Source organism: Crocodylus siamensis, chromosome 3 (genome assembly GCF_052110815.1).
Source record: "Crocodylus siamensis isolate JL-2025a chromosome 3, ASM5211081v1, whole genome shotgun sequence".
Classification (NCBI taxonomy): Eukaryota; Metazoa; Chordata; order Crocodylia; family Crocodylidae; genus Crocodylus; species Crocodylus siamensis.
The window spans coordinates 171,607,759-171,633,172 of record NC_143397.1 but is presented as its reverse complement, the minus strand read 5'-3'; the positions used below and the strand labels follow the sequence as shown (position 1 = coordinate 171,633,172).

Here is a 25,414-nt window from a genome sequence, read left to right as displayed (position 1 = left end):
GGGGATGGGGGGAGGAGAAAGGTGAGGACTGGTTTGCCTCTTTTCGTCAAATATGTGGAACTGAGGCCTTATTCTTTTTATATATATATACTTTAAAGAGGGTATTTTCTATGGGGTAGAAGTCACTCCATGGGCTCCAGCTAGCTGACTACCTGGAGAGTTTAGCCTCAGGGATGGTTCATTGAAAGTTGTAAGAAAACTTAAGTTCAGAAGAAATTTGAGCATTGTGGTGTTTGTGTCTGATAATCTTTGAGTGCCTTCTGGGTGGGATGAACTTTCCTGGCTGTCTCTGTCTGAGCCAGATATTGTGTATCTCTGTCTATACACACAGCTAACAATTCTGTCTTTCTTCTTTGTGAATTGGACAGGGATTTTTCATTTCATACATCATTCATAGCTTGTTGCAATAATTCCAGACATTCACAAACTCCCACTCAACTCACATAAACATCAACCATAATTATTTATATTAGTGTTTGTGTTTTCATGGTTTGAAAGTGATACTAACCGGAGGTCTGAGGCTCCTTTTGGTAAGCACTGTATCATTGCCAAAGTTACACTGCTGGTCCACAGGGATGTCTGACCAGTGTAATACATGCATATAGGTACATAAAAAATTGGGCTGGAATGCACCTCCAAGGTTATCAGGTCTCATCCTGTCCATTTGCAAGCAACCATTTCTCTAAAAGGGTTTACAAAAACATCCAGTCTAGCCCCTCTTGCATTCCATGGTCACAAGGAACCTGTTAAAAAATGAGCCTACAATGTGTCTTGGGGAAAGAGCGAAAGAAACTAGGGTGTCCCTGGTGCAGAACTTGTCAGGTAAAATATTCTCAGGTGATCTGAGGAGGTGAACTGGGCCCTGCACTACAGAGAAAGGCAAAGGAAAAAAAAGACCCAAATAGTCCTAGCCAAAGTTGTCTGAGGGGAAAAAATTCTTCCTGATCCCATATCTGGTGATAGGTTTGATTTTGATTCCAGGAACAAGACCCACCAGCCAGGCACCTCAGGGGGTTTGAAGTACTGTTAAGAGCCGCCAGTGTATCCAAGCTAACTTACTGCCTCTAGTTGTGCCTGAAGTCCAGTGCTTCAGAGAAAGATAAAAATAAAAAGAAGAAAACAGCCAAATAATGCATTCAGGGAAGAAAAATATTTCTTTTTGGCCCTGACAAACCAGCAAAGCCCTGCAGCATTGATCTGCTCTCTGATAAACCACTGAAAGGTGGAGACACCAACTTTCCCATGATGTAAAAGATTCCTCTTTTCCCCTGGTGGTCCTCAAGCTATCCAGCCTTTGTATTACAATAGGATCTTAACTGCCTCTTCCTTCACTTCACTTCTGACCCAGTTTGAATGTCTGCTACCTTGTGAAATATCTTGCTCTACAGTGTTGTATTTTCTTCTGATTCACTGGAATCTGCTTTGCGAGTGTTAACATCTCAGATTCAGTAATTCATGAAACTTAGTTGGACTGATATATATTCTCATTCCCTATGTAATCTGTTAAGGTTTGCCCTTTCTCTGAACAGTCATATTTGTTAACTTGTTTGAGGAGAGTGAAGACAAAAAGGCACAGATAGCAGCACAGATAGTGTTTCTTGAACACTTCCCTTAAGTAGTCGGGAAAAAAATGCGTTGAAGCATCTTCCCAGTTCTGCTGACAAATTAACAGCAGTGGAAGTTATTCACCATCACTGAAGGACAGTCCAGTAAACACAACCTGTTAGTAAATCTCATAACATCAGTCATTCAGCAAAGTGCAGTTTGAGCAGGAAAGAGCAGTTTGAGTTAACAGGATCCCAGTGCCTCTTGTCTTCTCTTTAGTCATGAGACGTTCACGGTGGGAGTTGTAGGAAGAAACTGAGCTATGCAGCAGTTCCAGTGCCATTGTATCCAGTGCCAGTGTACCAGAACGCTATCCCCTCTGGAGGTGTCAAAAAGGATCGCTTATTTGATAATGATTTTGGCCAGGTGAAGGGAAACCAGTAACTTTGATTCAAGCACTGAGCATTTTGTAAAGCAATATTATTGCAGAAACCAGTGGAGATGCAATACTGCCTTACTAAATCATCCCTCACAATTATTCAGCTTTTGTTAATAACTGGAATTCAAAATAATTAAAAAACAACATATCACATGCTAATGCTTTGCCCTAGTTTGAGCTGGCAGGGAGATCTGCTAGACAGACATTTCACAATACAATGAAATATATATCATTTCTACTCACTGCTCTGCTTTAACCTCTTGTCTTAGGGTGCTGACAGAAGTGTCATTTTGTCACAAGATCAGCCCCTGAAAACTCCCTACAGCCATGTAGTGACAGCACTGCATACCATGGCTGCAGAGGACTTTAAAAAGTGCCCGAATGCATGACAAATGAGCCCTCATTACATGAGGGTTCAGATGAAAGCACTCAAAAGTGGAGCACTTTCATTAACTTCTCTTAATGCATACCAGGAGCAGAGCTGGGCTGAAGCAGTCCAGCCCCACCTCTGATGCTGTGTTCAGGGTGGGAGAGGAGAAAGTAGGGAGGGATTTCCGTCTGGGATTGGTGCAGCCTGCACAGACTGATCAAGTCCAGAACAGACCTCCCTCCTCTGCCTTTTCCCTTTCCCATCCTGAGATAGCACCGGAGCTGGGAGAAGGGGTAGGGGAAGAGGCTGCAGACATGCAGCTTCTCTCTCTGGATTGGCTCCAAAGTGGAGCTTGAATGTCTGTTGGGTTGGGAGGGTCAATCTGACTCATGGAGCTTTCTGTGAAGTGCCATGTGTTAGACGGGAAAGCTGCATGTTTGCCAGTGCCCTTAGTTTTCCTTAGCATCCTACTGTGCAGTCAATTCTCACACCCTTGGTAGATGTGCAGTTAAAGATGTGAGAGGATCTAATGCATAATCCCAACAATTGTACTTCCTGCCATGCTGCACCTGCATGCTGCATGTGATTGTGGGATCTAGCATAAGATCCCAATCATGTCATATTGATGGTGCATGGGGAGCCTAGAATCATGATCCTGGGCTCCCCCAGCACTGGCAGGTTAAGTGCCTGACAGTTGTTGCTGATTGTTGTCTGGCTCTGGGGACCCATGGAGCCATTTGAGACACTCCTATGATCCCCAGAGTCAGCCAATGATCAGCTGATCATCAACAAATCAGGACTGCCTCAAGGTTTGAGTCCAGGGGTAATCCCAATCTGCAGTTGGCTGGCACATATTGCCTCTAGTTCTAGCACTGGGGCAGTCTCTGCCAGATGACAATCTGCTGATCATTGTGGCCTTGGGGTTCAAGCCCCAGGGCTGTCCCAACCTTTCATCAGCTGGCAGGGACTGCTCCAGTACTGGAATTAACAGTCCCAGAGTGGTCTCTGCCAGTTCATGACCCATTGGGATGGCCCCAGGGCTGTGACAATCAACCGATTGTCAGCTGGCAGAGATCACCTGGAGTGTGAGACTCTGGGCTGTCCCTGCCAGCTGATAGATGATTGGGACCTCTCCAGGGCTCCAACAGTCCCTGCATGGCACACCACATATTCAAGTTATGGTACCATACAAACTAGGCACAAAGTTATTACACATTTTTCATGTCACATCCTTGTGGCTGGTTCATGATTTTTATGGTGCCATAAATTCTTTGAATGTGTGGTCAGCTGGTATTTTTGTCATGTTTAAGACCGTTAATCATACCAGAAAAATAATGTGTCTGGGGCCTTAGTGTCATTGATGGTTTGTCTTTCATTCTTTTCATCAGAATGCACAGTCTGAAACCCCTTCTGCTCAATTGCTACTCAGCTTTCTATACTTCCCTTCCACAAGCTCCCTTGTGTGACTTCTAGTTTCCCTCTTGCTTTCTAGTATATCCTTGAGCACATACCTCCTTTCCTTTTCACTTGGTTGTCCTCCATAGTTTCAGTTCTTAGAAAACTGTATGAAATGGGGTGCATCTACATGTTGCCCTACAGTGACATAGTGATGCACTACATCTCCGTACAACATGCTACAGGAACATAGCAGTCACGCTAGTCTACACATGATCACCAGCTACATCGCCATAGTGGCACACTCCCCTGGTATAGTGCGCCACTACCGCGACATAATGGGGAAATCTAACAGTGTGCCATATGCAGATATAGTATGGCCCATACTGTGCCATGCTTTAATACTTCCAAAAGGAAGTACTGAAGCACAGCACCATACGGCAATGTATAGATGCACCCGTGGAGCCTAGATTTTCTCTCACAGTAGCTTGATATGAGTGTGAAGGTATTGTCATCAACTGAGAGTTTCACAATTTATACTACTATACAAGAAGAATCTGGACCCTGAGGCTGGGGACCATTAGGTGAAAATAATATCATCTGCTAAACCAGTCAGTGTTTTGTAGTTGATGTGGATGTACAAGACTTTTGCAAAAACACCTTAAAATTCAGATCTCTCTTTTTTTCCCATCATTAGAAACATTTTCTTTCCTCCTTTGTTCTGAAGGACCAGTTAGAGTGGATCTCACCACGTGATTTTTCTGGTGTTTGTTGTTATTTAATTCACTAGTGTTGAGGGGAAGGAAGCCTGAGATTGGAAGTCATGAGATTCAAGTTCTATTCTGAGCTTTGTGCTTAGCTACATAGCAGTTTCCCATTTACAAAATAAGATTGTTTGCAAAATAAGGACCAAGACCACAGGAACCATAACTTAGTAATGTGAACTACAGGCAGTCCTCGACTTAAAGCATTTCAAGTTACAACGTTTCACACTTACAAAGTTTATAAATTAACACCCTGTTTCAACAGGGTGTCATTATTGACTCCAAGATGAACATGGGCCGACAATGCGAGGTCACGGTTGGCAGGGCTAACCGGATCTTGTCGTGCATCCACAGGTGCATCTCAAGCAGAGCCAAGGAGGTGATACTCCCCTTCTATGCAAAGCTGGTCAGGCCATAGCTGGAGTACTGTGTCCAGTTCTGTGCGCCCCACTTCAGGAGGGATGTGGACAACATTGAGAGGGCCAGAGGAGGGCCACCCGCATGATCTGGGGACATCAGGGCAGACCCTACAATGAGAGACTGAGGGACCAGAACCTGTTCAACCTTCACAAGAGAAGTCTGAGGGGGACCTGGTGACCGTCTATAAACTCACTAGGGGGGACCAGAAGGGTTTGGGAGAGACCTTGTTTCCCCTAGCACCCCCTGGCATAACAAGGAATAACAGCCACAAGTTGTTGAAGAGTAGGTTTAGATTAGACATCAGTAAGAACTACTTCACAGTCAGGGTGGCTAGGATCTGGAACCAACTTCCAAGAGAAGTGGTGCTGGCTCCTACCCTGGGGGTATTTAAGAGGAGGTTTGATGCCTACCTAGCTGGGATCATTTGAGCCCAGTTTTTTCTCTTGCCCAGGCAGGGGGTCAGACTTGAAGATCTACAAGGTCCCTTTTGACCCTACTTCTATGATTCTGTGATTCTATGAACTTTCTGATGTCAGTTTCGACTTTACAATGTTGATCCGACACGATGCCAGCGAAAAAGTTTGCTGCGTCATCCATCTCCCTGGAGAGCATCTGTCCAAACTTCCTTGGACACTTTCTTTAAGAAAGCAGACAAGACTCCAGTAAAAACCTTCAATCAAGATTCCTGAGACGAATACAACAAAGAACCCTTCAAAAAGTCCAGCAAAGTCACCTCAAAGAAGTCCTTCCAAATCAATATGATTGCTATTTACAATATAAATACATTAATGTAGCTATATTACTCCTCTGTAGTTGATTGAGTACAAAATTTTGGGGTTTTTTTTGTGAAAATAGGGTATTGGGCCTTGGGTCAGGAACCAATCCCCCATTTATAACATTGTTTCCTATGGGAAAATTGGTTCCAAGTTACAGCGTTTTGACTTAAGGCACAGTTTTCAGGAACCAATTGTGTCGTAAATCTGAGGACTGCCTATACATAAATACTCTTGGAAAACAGGTGCCACAGAGGTGTGGAGTATTATTAAAGTTCTACCCTAAATTGGTTAGTTGGCAATTCCTTACTGGATTTCAGACTTTTTAAAAACACCTATAGAAAGATAAGTAGGAAATGAAAATGCTAAGATGTGGTATACAGGTCATATTTAGGACTATACAGTACCTTGAGTGTTTTTTCCCTGTTCTGCAGCGGACAAGGTAAATCTGAGGTGTAACAAGTGAATGCAATTAAAGTTAATGGCAAAATTCTCACCAACTTTAGTGCAACCAGAATTCCTCTTCTGCCCCCCCCATGAAGAATGGGGCTCTTGAATGGTGGTGGCAATTTTAAATGCTAGAGTTCAAGAAGGGTGGTCGTTCCTCAAGGGAGCAATCCTTTGGGCGCAGAAGGAGACAATCCCACTGTGCACAAATGGGGTCAGAAGGGCCAAGAAACCCTCTTGGCTGAACAGGGAAATCCAGGAAAGCCTAGGGGCAAAGAAAGAAGCATACAGGCTGTGGAAGCCGGGGGTAGCTACCAAGGAGGAGTATACCTCCTTGGCTCGCACTTGCACGGAGTCAGTTAGGCAGGCCAAAACAGCAATGGAACTCAGGCTGGTGACAAAAATTAAAGACAACAAAAAGTCCTTCTTCAGATATATAGGGAGCAAAAAGAAGATGCAGGGTAACATAGGACCCCTACAGGACAGGCTTGGGCAATTTGTGACAGATAGGACGGACAAGGCGGAACTCTTCAATGAGTTTTTTGCTCTGTATTCCTGAACACGGATTAAGACAGATCTCCCAATTGCATTATAGATAGGCACAGAAAGAACACCAGCCCACCAACAGTCAGCATTGACTTAGTAAAGGGCCATTTGGAGGGGCTGAATGTGTTAAGTCAGCAGACCTGGATGATTTTCATCCAAGGGCACTGAAGGAATTGGCTAATGTCATAGCTTAGCCACTGGCATGGCTGTCTGAGCACTCTTGGTGCTCAGGTCAGGTCCTGGAGGACTAGAAAAGAGCCAATGTGGTCCCTACTTTCAAGAAGAGGGAGAAGGAGAATCTGGGTAATTATAGGCCAGTTAATCTCACCTTTATCCTTGGGAAAATCTTTGAAAAAATGATCAAGGATAACATTTGTGGGAGCCCAGCAGGAAAAATAATGCTGTGGGGCAACCAGCATGGGTTCATAGCAGGTAAAACTTGCCTGAGTAACCTTGTTTCTTTTTATGACCAGGTCACAAAATGCTTAGGTACAGGAGTTGAGGTGGATGTCATCTACTTGGATTTTAAGAAGGCCTTCAATATGGTATCTCATCCTATTCTCATAAACAAACTAAGCAGCTGTGACATAGATGATTACATGGTCAGGTGGGTGGCAAATTGGCTTAAGGGTTGCACCCAGAGAGTGGTGGTGGACGGGTCGGTATCGACCTGGAAAGCTGTGGGCAGTGAGGTCCCCCAAGGCTTGGTCCTTGGACCTGTGCTATTCAGTATCTTCATCAGCAACTTGGATCAGGACGTGGAGAGCACTCTGTCCAAATTCACAGATGACATGAAATCATGGGGTACAGTAAGCACACTAGTGGGAAGGGATCGAATCCAGGTGGAGCTGGACAGCTTGTAAAAGTGGGCAAAAAAGAATAGGGTGCAGTTCAAAAACGACAAGTGCAAAGTGCTGCTTCTAGGGAGAAGGAATCAGCAGCACACCCATAGGCTAAGGGATGACCTTCTCAGCATCACAGTGGCAGAAAGGGATCTTGGAATCATAGCTGACTCTAAGATGAATATGAGCCTTCAATGTGATGAAGTAATCAATAAAGCTAACTGCACTCTTATCATGCACTAGCAGATGCATCACAAACAGGTCCAGGGAAGTGATACTTCTCGTCTATGTGGCATTGGTCATGCTGCAGTTGGAGTACTGTGTCCAGTTCTGGGTGCTGCACTTCAAGAGGGATGTGGATAACCTTGAGAGGGTCCAGAGGAGGGCCAGTCATATGGTTAGAAGCCTGCAGGTAAGGTCCTACAAGGAGAGACTGAGGGACCTCTCTGCAAGAGAAGGCTGAGAGGGGATCTTGTGGCCATTTACAAATTAATCAGTGGGGGACAAGAAATAGGAGATGCTCTGTTTACCAGGGCACCCCTTAGAATAACCAGGAACAACGGCCACAAACTGACAGAGAGCAGATTTAGGTTGGACACCAGGAAGAACTTATTTATGGTAAGGGAAGCCAGAATCTGGAATGGGCTTCCAAAGGAAGTGGTGCTCTCCCCTACCTTGATGGTTTTTAAGAGGAAACTGGACAAGCACCTGGCTGGGGTCATATGAGCCAAGGGCTCTTTCCTGCCCAGGGCAGGAGGTTGGACTCAGTGATCTATTGAGGTCCACTCTGACACTAACAACTATGAAATGAAGGTCAAACTGGTGCATGGAACTTTTATCTACTTCTCCTGCATTGCCCCAGGGCTGGGAAAACCCAGCCACTGGCCCCAGCCCTTGAGCTGCTCTTTTCACTCCTCCCTTCCCAACACTGGTCTATTTTTTCCTCCCCCAACAACCAGCACTCTCAACATCCATCCCACAAGCTGCTTTGGGTGCAGCCACTTTTATCAATGTTCACTGCTGCAGGAGCTGTGCAACTAAGTCCCAGTGTGGGAAGGGATGGGGGTGTAGGTTCACTGTGCGGGTCTCAACCCCACCCCACCCTGCTCTACCCATGGATCACCCCTCCTCCCTACCCCTCGTGGATTGCACCTGCTCCCCCTAACCCTAATAAATCATGCCTGCCCCCCCCTCCACCTGCAGGTTGTACCTGCCCCTACCCCTTGTGGGTCACACCTGCCCCTTCACCTGCTGGTCACACCTGCGCCCCTACCCCTCACAGGTTGGGTCTGCTTCCCCTACCCTACCCATGGGTTGCTTCTGCCCTCCTACCCCACATGCAGGTTGCATCTTCCCCCTACCTGGCAGACCCCTGATCTCCAGCCTTCTGGATCCCCCAACCCCTGTGGTTAGCCCCTCTGCCCCCCATCCTGATCAGGCAGCCATTTTGAATTGATTTAATCTCTCCCTAATACCTCCAAATGTCTGTACCTAACCTAGGAGGAACTTTTTGACTATGAGGATGGTCAAGCACTGGAACAGGCTGTCTAGAAAAGTTGTGGAATCTGCATCCTTGGAAGTTTTCAAGAGCAGGTTACACAGACACTTGGCTAAATGGTTTAGTCAGGGCTGATCCTGCTTTGAGCAGGGGGCTGAACTGGATGAACTTGTGAGGTCCCTTTGTGCCACATTTTCCTGTGACCTCAGGTTAAAATCCATTGCACGTGCTGTTAGATGGTAGCATAGTAAGCTGTATTAGAGAGCATCTGGTATCTAAAGAATACTGGGTGAAATCTTGATTACAGAAGCCATTGGCAAAACTGTTATTGATTAAAATAATCCTGATATTTTACTCACAGCTTGCTTCAATGGGGCATTATGTTATCTAAGAATTTAGATCTCTGATAAAATGGAACCTGTCCGGAAAGTAAAAATAAATATATTATTTAGTGCAGTGGGAGCCAGCCTTTTTGGCAGGTGTGCCACAAATTAGCGCTACCCATTCTCTGAGTGCCAATGCAACCCCACTCCTTTGCTCAATCCACTGCCCTGCTTTCTGCTCCCTGCTCTGTTCCCTATCTGATCTCCTGCTCTGCCTTCTGCTTCCTGACCTATCTAAAGTGTCCTGCCTGTCTGCTTCCTGATCTGCCTTGTGCCACACACAGAGGTTGCCTATACCACTTGTGGTACCCATGTTACTGGTTGGCCACCCTGCTGTAATAAATGAGTGTACTAAAATGTGTTAGTATTTAGTTGTATCTTCAGATATAGTTCTGTGCACATCCAGAACTCCCATTACTGGGAGATCAAGTGATGTATCAGTTGAAAAGGGTGGAATGCCATGTTCAGTAAGAGCATGGCTGAAAGCCGTCTATAGACAAATGGTATCCTTTCAAATGACTTCCATGAATTCTAGACCGATCTTTGTCATGGTCTTAGAATAAACAGTTGAGATAAAGTATGTATAGAAACATCTTGATTCTAGTCTTTTCCTTGCATTGAGTGTTTAGTGACATTTTTGTTCTTACATTGTCCTCAATGCTGAATATTAATATGTAGTTAAATAAGTTGGCCCATATGTTTTCCTGCCAATGAAATCCATATGTTTCTGATTTGTTTTAGCTCTGATATTTGGAATGCCACCTAATAATGCTAACTGCTTCCTGCTGTGGCTTAGACCCATAATAATATTTTTATGTTGCAACATCTATAATTTACAACAAATTGTGAATATTAATGCAACATTTTTCATAAGAGAACAATTGGAAAGGAAAGGTAATATTTGAAAACTACAGTACTTTGATGGCTGCCCAGTGAAGGTTTAATTTTTTAATACTGAAATATTCAGATATTAAAGATCAGAGGATATTCGTTTACATTTTGAATGACTGCTTATTTCGTCAGCTAATAGTGTGACTGAAGGCTTCACAATGAAGGCAGTAGCCATTGGTAGCTGTACTCTTGTTATGGAAAGACTGCTGAAAAAAACAGCTGGCTTTTTTGGGGGTGGGAGGTTGGTGTAGGGAGAGATTAGGAAGTGTGCCTTGATATTCCTGCTTTTTAGAAGAACACTTTTATTTGTATTATGTAAGTCTGATTCAGCAAGAATGACCATCTTTAAGGGGGAGGAAATCCACACAAGGGTGTGGAAAGCAAGAATGTTAAGTGCTGATGTAGGTTTTAGCAGAATTAGAAGTATGAATGCTTCATCTTTATTTCATAGATTTCATAGACATTAGGGCTGGAAGGGACCTCAGAAGATCATCGAGTCCAGCCCCCGCACAAAGGGCACGAAGTCAGCTGGGGTCATAGGATCTTAGCAAGATAAGCATCCAATTTGCTCTTGAAGGTGTTCAATGTAGGTGTTTGAACCACCTCCGATGGCAGGCTGTTGCAGACCTTGGGGGCTCGGACAGTAAAGAAATTCTTCCTTATGTCCAGCCTGAAATGGTCTCGCAGTAGTTTATGACTGTTGGAACTCGTCATCCCTTGGGGCACTCTGGTGAACAAACGTTCCCCCAGATCTTGGTGGTCACCCCTGATAAACTTATTCATAGCCACTAAACACTCTCTACAAGTCTGTAATTATTAACAATTGTTTTAGTTATAGAAACTCATCTGATCAATAATTTTCCCTGTCATAATATTTTCATTAGATTTATTTGGTGGCACCTAGGAAAATGGAATCTCAGTTTTCCAAAGGTTTTAAAGGGGACTCTGAAACGTAGTGAATCCTTTTTTCTGGAGTTGTCTCTGCGGGGAATCTAGGGTGCCTATACACAAGCGCAGAGGCTGCTCTGATGCGTTGGAATTCCTGTGAATTGGAAAAGACTCAATTAATTAAGTGTCTTGGAGTGTGGCAATTGCAATGCTCCAGCAGCCTTCTGCACCTTGTGTATCAGTGTTCTTGCACTTAAAAACGCTGATGGGGACGTTTTGTCTAAAGCTTGTTGAATAAGCTTTAATTCGAGCACCCCCACCGCCATTTTTAAGCGTGGCAATGCTGATACACAAGACATAGCAGAACTTTAATTAGAGAGGTTCTCAAAGCTGCTCTAATTAAAGTGCTGCCCACCCCCTGCCCAGGAGCACATATAAAAGTGCCCCAGTGTGCTTCTTTAGTGCAAGAGGGCACAGGATTCCTCCATTTTTGCTATACCACATGTCTGCTGAGGACCTGACCTGGCTGCACATGAATTTGCATCAAAGTATAAGGGACATGACACAAGAAACCCACAGCCTCCACCTCACCCAACAGTATAGACTGATACAACACTTCCTTGGAACTTTCTCTCTTGTGTGAGTTTGAGTGCATTTGTTCACTTTCTGATATAGCCCATGGAGTAGATAGGATCAGTTTGGCTCTGAAGGCATGATCCAGAACACGAAGCCCTGTTAACCAGCCCTCAGTGCTGCTCCTGGGTCTGAACTGACCTGGACTAGCCCCCATGGACAAGGCCTGTGATACATACCACATGCAGCACCTGTTCCAGCCACTTCAGGAACTGCATTGCACATGGTGCCTGCTTGGGTGCTCCTGGATGAATGCTGTACACAATCTGCTCCAGGTAGTCTGTGACCAGTACCGCACGTAGTGCCCAGAGATGCCCTGTGCAGTGCGGGTCCCAGGCTGCCTGGAGCAGGCACTTCATATGGCACAGTCCTAGAACATCTGTAGCACAGATCCTGGAGTGACCAGAACTGGTGCTACAGATGGCACAGTCTGGCCAGTCTGTGGAGTGTAGCTCCCACTTCCACTGCTCCAGGATCTGTATTATATGCACTGTCTGTCTAGCAAGCCTGTACCACCCACAGTACTTGTTCTGACCAGTCTGGGATCCACACTGCACACTATGTCCACTGCAGCCACTCTGGGACACACGAGGCATGAGTGTGGACCTCAGAGTGGCTGGAGTAGGTGCCAGACCTAGCATGGGGAGGTTGGGGTGGAGTGTCCTTGGTTCATGGGCCCATTGGCCTGATTTAGTCCAAGGACCAGCCCCACACTATTCACCCAGCCCACAGGGCCAGATGAATGTGACACCCTGTCTGTAGTGTACTTATACATTCTAGTAACTCCTAATCCATGTGTACCGTTAAAATATGCAACCTTATAATTCATTGTTAGAATGTGCTCACTAGTAGGAAGACTTAAAATCAAAGCATGGACCCAGAAAGTAATTCTGCTTGGTACCAATCCTTCAGGTTCATGTACGCCATCAGTGGGGGGGCCAAATTTTCTGGCAGATGTTCCACAAATTAGTTCCACACCCTCGCTGAGTGCTACTTTAGTCCTCTCTCCTGGCTCAATCAACTGTTCTGCTTTCTCCTCTCTGCCCTGTGTTCCCTTCCTGAACTGCTGTTTTATTTTCTGCTCCCTGCTGTGTTCCCTGCCCAATCTGCTGCCCCGTTTTGTTCTTCCTGCTTGTCCCATCCCCAGTCTGTTGTATGCCACACACAAAGGTTGCCTGTGCCACTTGCAGCATGTGCTGCAGATTAGCTACACCTGTATGACATCTATGCTAGACTCCAGTGAGGTTTCCTATAGTCACAAATCCTGCCTAAAGTGGACAGATTTTATGACCTGAAGACTTAATCTCTGGTGGTTACTGATCTTCTTTGGCTTTGGTCTTTGATCTCATTTTAAATTTAGACTAGGAAAATCTATGGGATAAACACCAAGGCCAGGTACAGACATTACACATTAACTGGGTATAAGTGATCGAAATTTGGTCTACACCCATAACAGAACAGAAGTTCAGGGCACATAGACTGGTTTTAAAATGGCAGATTCCAGTCTAAGATAGACCTGGATTGATGACTTATCAGATTTAATAGGTTTAGGTTAGATTGGTCTATCGAACTTCTGTACCAGATCCCTTATTGATTCATGGTAGGTCACTGCCCCTCAGCATACCAGCTGTCTTTGCAGTTCCCCCTGCTAGCTGCCCCTCACAGGGAGACATACTAGCACTCGTTGGGTGCTCAGCTACTCCAGGCTGCCATAGATCCAAGCCAGCACAGATGTAGGCAGGTGGGAAGGAGTGGGGGTGGGTAAGGGCAGCTCACACTGAGCAGCAGGGACTGGGATAATCCATAGAAGTAAGGATTGGGCCCCTGGGAGCTTGGCACCAGTGGCAGCTGAGGGGCCTAATTACATCCAATCTATACAACGTAGAGAAACCTAGGAAGGTTTGATCAATTCCTCCTCAGATTTGTTGGATAACTGTACTAGCCCAAATGAATATCTAATTAGAGTTCCTATTCTTAACCATGGCTCAGAAGCTTATCTAGAGTGTGAGATATAACATAACTCTTTGTGCAGGAAATTTTCACATTTGCACTTGACATTTATCAGTAGTCAAAGTGCTACAGCATTTAAGGAGCCGCTTTATCTAATCTTTATGCAGCTGGAAACAAAACAGAAAAGCATTAGAGTTAAGTCTGCTTGCCTTTACTTATGTGACTTATCCCACTGACTGATGGAACTGTGTGGGAGAGTGTGAGTTATGAGCTCATATCTGGTATCACAGAAGGTCAGGGCCACTGCTAGGCAAATTCAATTTAAACTCTCAGGTCAAAAATTCATCAGAAGTACATAGTTGTCTTGATACCAATACCAGAGCTGGATAGAACTTGCATGGCTTTTCAAACATTTTGATTCTTTGATTTCTCTCCAGTGGTGTTGAGTTTTAAGATTGGGATTAGCTTGAATCAGTTTGGCAAAGCTGGAACTCAAACCAGAGCAGTTTATCTCAGTGCTGTTTGTATAGATCCATGGTGGCCAAACCATGGCTCGCAAGCTACATGCAGCTCTCCAGCATGGTATTTGCAGCTCTCTGGGGCTTCTTCACCAAAGCCCTGCTCACTTCTTCCCGAGGCGGCTTCGTAGGACACCAGGCTACCAGAAGCAGGGGCTGCAGCCACACCGCTTACCCCAGGACACGCTCCCTGCGGGGATAGCCGGAGTGGTTTAGCAAAGCAGGGGGTGTGTGGTCACCTTCACTCTGGGTTGCTTAGCACCCCCCTCTGTACCCAACCCTGCTCTCTGGCTTTGGTGGAGGATTGCGTGTGGCTCCCAAGGTGAGTAACTCTGGGCACCCCCTGATGTAGACTATGAGCAGTTTGGAGAGAGATTTTGATCCACAGATGTTTTGTTCATTTTTAACTGTAGATTCAGAATTAGAGTGACAGTGTCAGCCTAAGGTTAGATTAGTTTTTGTATAACACTATTGAAAGGATTGTAAATTACATCTATAATTCAAAAAAAAAAATTCTTTGAAAGGATGGTATACTCAATCTTGTTTTTCATACAGGCATACCATCAAGTTTCATAGTTTCATAGTGTGTAGGGTTGGAAGGGACTTGAGCAGATCATCAAGTCTGACCCCCTGCCATGGCAGGAAAGACGACCCCAGCAAGGTGATTGTCAAGCCTTGTCTTAAAGACCCCCAGGGTAAGAGCCAGCACCACTTCGCTTGGAAGTTGGTTCCAGATCCTAGCTGCCCTGACAGTGCCTCCTGATGTCTAATCTGAATTTTCCCTCTGCCAGCTTGTGACCGTTATTTCTAGTCACTCCTGGTAGTGCTCGGGGAAACAGGGACTCCCCCAGTGCCCAGTGCCTGCTGGTCCCCTCTGACTAGTTTGTAACAGGCCACTAGATCCCCCCTCAGCCTTCTCTTGTGGAGGCTGAACAGGTTCAGGTCCCGTAGCCTGTCCTCGTAGGGCCTGCCCTGCTGCCCCCGATCATGCGGGTGGCCCTCCTCTGGACCCTCTCCATGTTGTCCACATCCCTCTTGAAGTGCAGCGCTCAGAACTGAACGCAGTATTCTAGCTGTGGCCTGACCAGTGCCGCATAGAGCGGGAGGATCACCTCCTTGGACCTGCTTGAGATGCATCTGTGGATGCATGACAAGGTCTGGTTGGCCTTCCTGACTGCCTCCCCACACTGCCGGCCCATGTTCATCTTGGCATCAATGATGGCTCCAAGATCCTTTTCTGCCTCTGCACTGACGAGAAGGGAGTTCCCCAGCCTGTAGGTATGATGCTGGTTCTTCCTCCCAGTGCATCACCTTGCACTTGTTAGTGTTGAAACCCATCCTATTCTGATCTGCCCATCCCTGTAACCTGTCTAGGTCTGATTGTAGCCTATTCCTCCCTTCTAGTGTGCCCACATGCCCCCACATCTTAGTGTCATCAGCAAATTTGAACAGAGTGCTTTTTAGCCCCTCATCCAAGTCACTGATGAAGATGTTGAATAGTGCGGGTCCAAGGACTGAGCCCTGGGGGACCCCACTGCCCACATCCCTCCAGGTCAAAAATGACCCATCCACCACCACTCTGGGTGCGGCCCTCCAGCCAGTTGGCAACCCATTTGACTGTGTAGGCATCGGCACCACAGTCCCCCAGTTTTTTAATGAGAACGGGGTGAGAGACAGTGTTGAAAGCCTTCTGAAAGACCAGAAAGACTACGTCCACTGCTACCCCTCCATCTAAGGATTTGGTGACCTGATCATAGAAGGCCACCAGGTTGGTCTGACAGGACCTGCCTCTAATGAACCCATGTTGGTTACCCCTAAGCATAATCTCCCCTGCTGGCCCCTCATAAGTAATGGTATCAATATTGTAATTGCTCTTTTTCTATTAGTAGGATAAGTAGTCTATAAAAATCCTATGCAGCTTTATCAAATGAATTATATTTGACTTTAATTGGTTTTACTTCTTGTTGCACTCTTAAATATTTGTGTGTGTTTTTCATGTTTTATTTTTATTTAAATGTTGTTTAAGGTAAGTCATAGAGGAAGTCTGCAAAGTAAAAATATGTAAGTTATGTTATGACTTGCAAAAGTAACTATTACAAGAAAAGTCTGCATTGCTCTGATGTAAGATTTTTTTAAAAGTAAAAGTTGTTTTGTTTTCTGTCTTTATTTTAAAAGTTTTTTAGAAATATTATAAATAATTGTAGCAAAATGGTGTTTGCAGAAGAGTATCTTAAGTTTAAGAAATGCCATTGGCCTCAGAGGGATGGAAAGGATCACATAGTTTAGAGCCATTCAGAATTTCATGGAAAACAGAGGAAAAGTACCGATCTCCGGCATGCCAAAATTGACTGAAAAGTTCAAAGCTTGTTTTCCAGTTATGCACTCTTTGCAAAGATGATTGTAATGACCCTTAAACCACTTCAAACCACTAAAACATCCTAACTAATCTGCCATCACTCCACTGACTCCAGCAAGTAGTTCAAAGTAAAGGCACCCTATCTAAATTACCTACATAATAAGTAGTTTAATATCATAGATAAGTGAGAAGTGAACAGGAAAGTCTTGGGTGGCCAGGATGTTGTCCTTTTCAGTGTTCCCCCTCCACTGCGTTAATCTATTTAATTTTTATGTACTTGACCCTGGTATGTCTGTGCTTTACATTTGTAAACAGGATTTGTAAGATATTTCGGTGGAAAATACAAACTTTTATGTAGCCTAGTGCTACTATGTTTATACTGTCATGAACGTGAGGAGTGTTAAGAACGAAGTCTGAATAAATGTGCAGCAGGTCAGAATTTGAAACCTAGATAATCTGTGTGAGCCAGTGTATCCTTTATTAACATTAACTTGGTGGCAGATGAGAAATCCAGTCCATTTCTGCCTTTGAGGTAAAACATCCGCAAGAATTAGAGACTTCAGACAGTCTTCCTATTAATGATGTTCACTATACTGCCCAGAAAATAACAGTTGAAGGGGGTATTGGATTATATGCACAGTCTGATAATATCTTTTTCTCAAAGAAGAAATGGCAAAGAAGTTGACAACACAGAAAAATATTATCTCTGTATTTATGGAGGGCTAAGGTTAGAATGTTTTTACAGAATACAGAAGCAAATTTTATTAGAAAAAACAGGGATTTATACTTCTCCAAAAGTTCCCCTGAGCCTAAGTAACCTATCAAGCTAACATGACAGTTTCTGTAGACCAGTGGTCTCCAAAATTTTTTGATCACGCACCTCTATCAGTAAAAAATTTTTGAGCACGCACCTCCAATATATGTATATTTATTTATTTATAAATTATATACGTATACTACTCATGTACTGTACATGACACATGACCGTCTGACATATGGACTGAGTGAGGGTGCCAGTATCAATCCATATATTAAATATTAGTAAAGCTTAGTTTCTTTCTTATTTTTTTAGATAAAAAATAAATATAAATAGAAGTTCTAATATTTTCTTCCCATACCCCAAAGGATCGTCTTGTGCACCCCCCACTTTGGAGACCACTGCTGTAGACAATGGCACACAAGGGGGCGATGTTGTTAGTATCACATGTGGCTCCTTTTGACTCCTCTCCTTGAATAACCAAGTACCCATTTTACAGCTGAGTTGAATGTAGCAATCGTTCAGTGTATGCCCAGAGCAGCACACACGCATTTTTACTACGCTGAACAGCCAACTAAACCAGAAAGGGTCTGTAAATGAATAACAGATATAAAACATTATATTCGAATTAGGATTGTGACAAACATATATATGGAAGATGCTGCATAACGTGTATAATTACTGCAGCAATTAGTTTCTCATATGTCAAGAAAAGCTGGCAAGAGTAACAGTTACATTCATTTGTGTTTGGAGGAGTTTCCCAGTCAGAGCAGGTTTTAATCTTTTCAATCTGTTGGTTGGTCATTTTTTTCTTTTTAAGCAACACTTCTCTTCATATTTTAATGCAAGAAAATGCCTAATTTAATACAGATATTCAAATGCAGTCCAATTTTTATGATAGCTTTTTTGTTTCTGGTGCCCACTCTTGAGTATGCTGCCTGTCTCCCAAAATGTGCTGCATATGGGATTGCTCAGGGTTCATTGAAGTCTGAAAAATATTCCCTTTAGTCCTGTGATGTTATCCTGCCTTCCCTTTTACTTTATTGCAACTCTAATGCCATCAGAGCTGTGAAATAAGTATTTCGAATTAGTTGGTCAGTGCTTGAACAAGAGAAAGAAAACACCCATCCAACTCTATAAAATGGAGGGTGGCAATGGGATTACTTTTATCCACAATTCAGGCATTATTTAAAACACTGAGGTAACATTTTATTTTTAGCCATGTCACTTGCTATTCCAAGTATACTAGCTTAAGGAGCTGAAGCTGAAGGAAGGAGTTCCTGCTTGTTTATGTGTGTTATTTTCTGTGTCTCTCATACAGAAATGAGACATGTGTAAGTGTTTTAAATACAACACAAGCCCCTAGGAAGGCTCTGTCTACATAGTACACAAATGCCATGTGTATCTAAACATATTGGGGTGGTGGGGACACCATGTTTAAAGATAGTTTGTGGTCATCCTGATTAAAGATGGAGCATGCAGTTAAGAATGCACCTTCAAATTGAATTTGTCCTTTTCATGACTTTTCATTACTTAACTAGGAAAACTTAATGTTGTATGTATATAAGTTTTTTTGTATTTACTTTCTTGATTTTTTTTTTCTGGACTTAAAAAAAATAAAAATTCGCTTGAGTGGGAAAAGGATAATTAAAAGGAAGATGTTTCATTTTTTTAGGGCTTCAAAGGCCTGCTATCCTCTAAAATAAGGAGCTTGTGCTTAATGTTTTAGGTTTGTCTTCAAGATCCTTCTCAACTGAACTCCTTCCTACTTTTTCTGAACTTCTCCTCCTCCTTATTTCCTAGTTGCCTTTAGTTTTCTGCCTTGATCTGTCTGTTTTCTTATCAGCAGAGATCTGGGTTTTTCATTTCCCATGGAAAATGGAGAAAAATATAGTTTTCCTCCTCTACCTTAGAAAAATGTGGATATTTTCATTTTAACAGAGAAACCCACAGATTTTGCAGTTTTGCAGCGAGCTCTCTGCAGGCTGGCAGAGTTCCAGCCTACAGAGAGCTGAGGGGGAATGGGAGAAGGGCGGTCGGGCAGGAGGCGCCATGTGAATATATGCATGTGGCCTCACGGCAGCCTGGAGAGCAGCTACTGCAGGTGAGTCTGGGGGAAAGGGGGATGGAGACCCCCATAGGGAGAGAGGGAGGGAGTTGGACAGGGCTGGGGCTGCTGCCCAGCTATGGGGTGCGTGAGATTTGGGGCCCAGGGCTGGAATGTGAGACAATAGGGCCGGCAGAGAGTGGGACAGAGCCACGAGTGGCTTGTCTGGGGAGCAGGGGGTGGGACTGACTCCCTGCCATTTGTGCACTTGTGGGGGAGCAGGGGGAGTACCATGCCCCCAGATCAGTGAGCTGTTCGCTGTTCCCCACCCTGCTGCCCTTCCCTGAGGCCTCTGCAGCCCAGCAGGTATGACCTGGCGCTGCAGGGCAGAGCAGGTCCATGCAGGGAAACTCCTTGCTAGTGCACGCTCTGTGTGTCTACTGCCTGTGCACCAGCAGTGAGGAGCAGAACCCCATGCTGCTGCCTATGTAGCTACTGTGTGGGCAGGGGGTGCCTCACCAGGACAGCAGAGAGCTTGCAGCAGCAAGTAGCTTCCCCACACCGCCCTGCAGTGCTAGGTTGTACCTGCTGGGTGGTGAGGGGTGGGGGCCTGCACCTGTGTTCTATGAACTAAGGGGGCAGGGTGAGCTTCAATTTTCCATGATAAAAAACCCAAAATGTATAGGTATTTAGAATTTATTTTATTATAGTGGCAATGGTAGGCTTCCAAATTTCTTTAAAAGTGTAAATGTATCAAGAAAACATTATGTTCAACTGATAGATAGATAGATAGATAGGCCTTTCATTTTAATCATGGATTTGGGGTTTTTAGTCAGGGAATTTGCAATATAGACATTGGATTTATGACATATTACAAGCTGCCTGACATCTGATTTGCCAGGTACCTGCCAGACCTGACCGCTTACATTTTTCTTTCCTCCCCTTCCCCCTTTCTCCCCATCCCTCCCCTAATTTTCTTCTTTTTGTCTTCCTAATTTCCAGCTATTCCTTTTCACAGACAGCCTTGTTTCTACCTTGAATTACTACTACTGTAGAGTTTCCCTTACTCACCTTTGGCTTTCTTTCCTCCCCCCCCGCTCTACCTTTTGTTTTCATAATTTCCATCCATTTACATTCTCACTGATATCCTATCACATTTTTAGCTTCTCTCATTTCTTGGAGTCTCAGAACAGCAGAGACGTTCTATGCCTGAAGAGGGGTGATTGCACAAAGAAGGGTGACTGCCCAAAAGCTTCCTAAGAACTTTTTTCTAACTACTAAGCTGATCTAATAAAAGATGTTAAATCTATCCAAAGAACGTGCCTGCCTGTGTTCTTAGACTAACAGGGCTACGACCAAACCCCCCCTAAGCTCTTTCAGTGTTAGTGGATCATAAACACAAATTCTGAAGAATGTTTTATTAAACAGGAGGAAGAAAATCAATTCTTTTAATTGTTAAAATAAGCAGAAAAGGTTTTGTTGGTGTGGCAGGCCAGTAGGGGGAGCTTCTGTGTTGAGCTACCCATCTTACTGCGCCTGACCATCTTTCAGGCTCCGAGTGCCTCCCTGGGGGCACCTCACGTCTGGCCGACCCCCTTCCTGGAGCACACCCGCTAGCCTGGGTGTTGCACTGCCACCATCCAGGGCTGGGCTTGATTCTGGCTCTGTGCACCCTGGGAAACACAGGCCTAGTAGCCCTCGAGGGTACTTGATTCACTTCAAGAACTTGGGATGCTTACTTCAGTCAGAAGCACAAGTAGTGATATCCTTTAGTCAGCCGAACCAAGGGGACCCCAAGGCATAATCTAGATCCACTCCCAATAAGTCTCCCACACTAAGTACAAAGGAGAACTTCATTGGTTACAGGGGGTAGGGTTGCAATAGGGTACAGGGTAGAGCAATATCAGAGAAATCCCATACAGCAAACTCCCATGGCTGGGTAGCCTTTGATCACGCATCTGAGTGATATATAACTGCAAGTTATATATCTAGTTAGATCTCAGGTAAATTACTCACAAATATCATCCAGAGGCAGGTGGAGATTCCCTCTGGAGGCAGGCAGTTCCTTGATCATGAGTTTTGAGAGAGAGAACACGTTTCAGATGGTTCAGCTCTTCTCTCTCTCTGAGTCTCCCTCATGGCTGCTGCCCCCTCCTCCTGGGCAGTCCTTGACCTTTATAGCCCTTGTGACCTCATTTACCTGGTCCAATGGAGGCCAGCATCTGTTGGCTGTCAGCCAACCAATTTGATATATATCACTAGTTGCTGGGAAGACTGGCAATTCCTAGCTCCCCAGGGAACAAGCCCCTCATCCAGGTATGTGATACCAGTCTTGTAGGTAGAGGGAGCAGGTTTCTCCCTTCCCTCAGGAATGTGTACTCAGGTTACCTAAAGAGATAGGGTAAGGTGTGTATCCTCTGCTGGGCCCATCCTAACCAAATTGTCACAGGGCACCGTTTTTGGGGAGAAACAGAGGTGGCCTTCTGCCACAGTTGGTATGAAATTCAAGTACGTTCCTTTGCAACAGCTGTGCTGTATAAAGAGATATGTTTAAAAATATATAGTTTTCATTAGCAGAAAGTGGTTTTGATTCTGCAGAGTAGTACTAGTAACTAACTGTGTGAAAACGCCTTTTGCACATCAAGTTTGTTAACTCTAATGCCACTGTATTGTTTCTATTTTGACAGATACCGACTGAGTTTCAGACCACGTTATACAATTGCATATAAAATGGTAACAGAACTGGAATGGAGATGTTGTCCTGGTTACAAAGGCGTAGACTGTAGAGAAGGACCAGCAAAAAAACCAAAAACCAGTCTTTCTCCCACTATACAACCACAGGCTGCTATGAAGAAAGGCTTGGGTAACTTTTTGTTTTGATTGTGGTATACGTGATCATGCCTAGTTTTTTGTTTTGTCTGTTTATGGTTTTCTTTACACTACAACCAAAAGGTACAAAAACAATATACAAGGCATATTGTATAATGGAAAAACATTGCAAAGCAATAACAGCTGTGTTATAGGGCATGTCCTGAGGAATAATGAATGGTTGGGTTAGAAGAATTGCTATAAACTCCAGCTAGTCACTAAGGGCACATCCACACATGCAGGCATGTGCGCTTGCAGGAGCTCAAATAGAAGTTGTGCAAATTTGAGCTAGGGCTTTTTGCCTCAGCACATGTGCTCGGACATGCACTTTGTTGTGGAGCAAATTGTGCCACTAGGGGCAAAATAACCCTGCCTAGCTCCTCCTGGATCTTCAGCCAGGGGGAGCTAGAGCCCAGGGCCAGCACCTGTGCTGTCCCCAGCAGTATAAAAAGCTGCCCTGGCAAGTAGCTCAGGGTTACTAGCTCTCAGCAGCTTCCGGGGCCCAGCCAATTGGTACTTGGGGACACTACCCCTTTGCCAGCCGGACTGCTGAAACAGCCCTGAGTTCCCTGCACCCTCTACCCATGGCAGCAGTCTGGCAGTGGGGGATACTGCCTGGCTGTGACCTGCTGTGCATCTGCCAGACTCAGATTGGGACTGCAGAGCCAGGAGAGGTGTCTGCCCCCCTGGGCCAGGTGCCAGTGGACTGTGGTTGGAGTGTTGGCCTTTGTGTGGCACTCCTGCCACGTGTGCCCCCAGCCATCTGGGCAGCTATCACCTGGGAGATGTTCTGGGTGTGGTGGCCTGCTTTGAACTGTCAAAGCATATCCTCCTGGCCCCATTTGGCCAGGAGGTCAGCCACAGCCGGATGGGTCCAAGGTGCCAGCTCTGAGCAGGCAGGGTCCTGCCACTGGGCTCCCTAGCAGGAATTCTGGTGTTCCCTACTGGAAAACTGAAAAATCCCTGATTTAAAAAAAATCCCAAAATCACTTTCTGAAATACCCCCAAATCCATGTTCCTCCACATGTAAAACAAAAGACCACTATAAAGAGAGAGAGAGAGTGAGACAGAGACAGCAATAGGTTGAACAATGGTTTATTGATATATCTACAGTGTTAAAGCAAGTCTCTTATCATAATAATAAAGTGAACTCTAAATACAGGTTTCATGAATTCATGAATACATATTTTTTTGCCCTCCCACAGGGCGATGGCCCCCACACAAGGGCTATGGCCCCCCACACAAGGGCTACAGCCCCCCAACCAGGGGTTCAGACCCTACACAAGGGGTTCAGCCCATACACAAGGGCTCTACTCAACAACAGGGAGTTCAGCCCCCCAACACGGGATTCGTCTCCCACACAAAGCGTTTGGCCCCCCAAAAGGGGGTTCAGCCACCCAACGGGGGTTCAGCACTATCACAAGGAGTATGGCCCCCAACAGGGGGTTCATCCTCCACACAAAGGCCTCCAAATGGCCCCTGCAGGGGCTACTACTCCCCCTGCAAGGCCCACATGCCCCACACCAGCCCCCCAATTGCTGCCCTACCTGGCCCCATCCCCCACCAGCTGCTACAGCCCCCCAATGGCTGCCTCACCCAGCCCCACCCCCTCACTCACCCAGACCCCCCCAATGGCTTCCCACACAGCCTCACCCCCCAACTTGCACCCCCAGACCCACAAGACTACCCCCACAGCCCCAGGCACCATCACTTAAAAAAAAACCAGAAAAAGAACAGAAAAAAAAATGGGGAAAAAAAAGCCTCTGCTTACTTGAGAAGCAGGGGTGAGGGGTCTTCAGGGCCACCCAGGCAGCACAGGACAGTGGGGGAGGGCAGAAGGGCCCAGGCTGGGGCCACTGGGGCTGTCAGCCTGCCCCGCACTGTGTGGGTGGGGCCCCAGGCAGACATGTAGCAGCTACAGCTGCCGCTAAGTGCCAGGGTTTATTTTTTGTTTTTTTTAAAGTATGGGGTGGGGGAGCAGGGATTGGGGGTTTGGGGAGATGGGGCTGGACAGGGCAGGGCTCAGGAGGCTCAGGGGAGCTGGTGGGGGGAGGGGCTGGCAAGGTGAGGGGACACCCCTGGCAGGGGTTGGGAGCTGGGGGGAAGGGCCGGCCACGGCAGGGCTTGGGGGGCTCTGGGGGGCTGGCAGGGGGAGGGGCCAGCCCCAGCAGGGGGAGGGGGGTTCGGTGGGCTGTCAGCAGAAGGGCTGGTCACAGCAGGGGTCAGGGGCCTCGGGGAGTTGTCAGGGCTTAAGGCCAGCCCCAACAGGGGAGAGGGGGCTTGGGGGAGCTGTTGGGGGAGGGACCATCCCCAGCAGGGCTCGGGGGGCTCAGGGGGAAGAGGCCAGTTCTAGCAGGGGTTGGGAGCCTTGGGGGGGGCCTGTCTGGGTGGGCTAGGGGAATGGGCAGGGCCATTGCAGGTTCCCCCCTCCTCCAGCCCCCCCGACCCCTTACTCACCAGCACTGGAGCCCTGGTGCTGAAACACGTGGCCTGGTCAGCTGCGTGTTTCAACACTAGGGCGAGGGGCAACCAGAGATGCTCTGGCAGCCATGGAGGACCCAGCCTCCAGTTGCCTCAGGGCATGGTCAGGGACCATGCCTTGCCCTTTTTTATACTTCGCTTTTTTTAGACCCCTTGATATCCAGGGGTCTAATTTGCTCCCCGTGCTGCAAGTTTGCAGCGTGGGGAACATTTTTTTGCTCCTACATGTGCCTGTTGCCCTGCCTCAAAGGGTCTGAGGCGGGGCAAGAGGCACATGTGCGCTCATCAGGACACACCCTAATAGTTCAGGAAATTCTTTGTGTTCAGATTGATGGTTGCAAAATGTTACACCAATGATTTTCAACCAGGGTGCCATGCAAATTTAATACTGCTAGGTGTGCAAGCATGATTCACAAAATTAAACCAGAGATTAAATGGGTACTTTGTGTCAGTCTTTCATCAGTCCCATGGGATGCCCATGCCCACTATGGGACAGGGAGGTCCGGGTGGGGGGTCAGCACCATAAATGCTGACCTTGTGAAGGAACATCTTGAGAAGCTGGATAGCTTCAAGTCAGCCAGCCCTGACAATCTACACCCCAGG

The 25,414-nt window shown here is 45.9% G+C and overlaps 1 protein-coding gene across 1 annotated transcript in view; it reads left to right on the top strand.

The window, feature by feature from the left end:
* Nucleotides 1–25,414, top strand: part of EMILIN2 (elastin microfibril interfacer 2) — a 62,657-nt gene that overhangs the window by 8,211 nt on the left and 29,032 nt on the right. Inside the window, exon 3 of the mRNA XM_090039748.1 lies at nucleotides 22,150–22,325. Coding sequence (XP_089895874.1) covers nucleotides 22,150–22,325 — 176 coding nt within the window. The remainder of the gene's footprint in view (nucleotides 1–22,149; nucleotides 22,326–25,414) is intronic.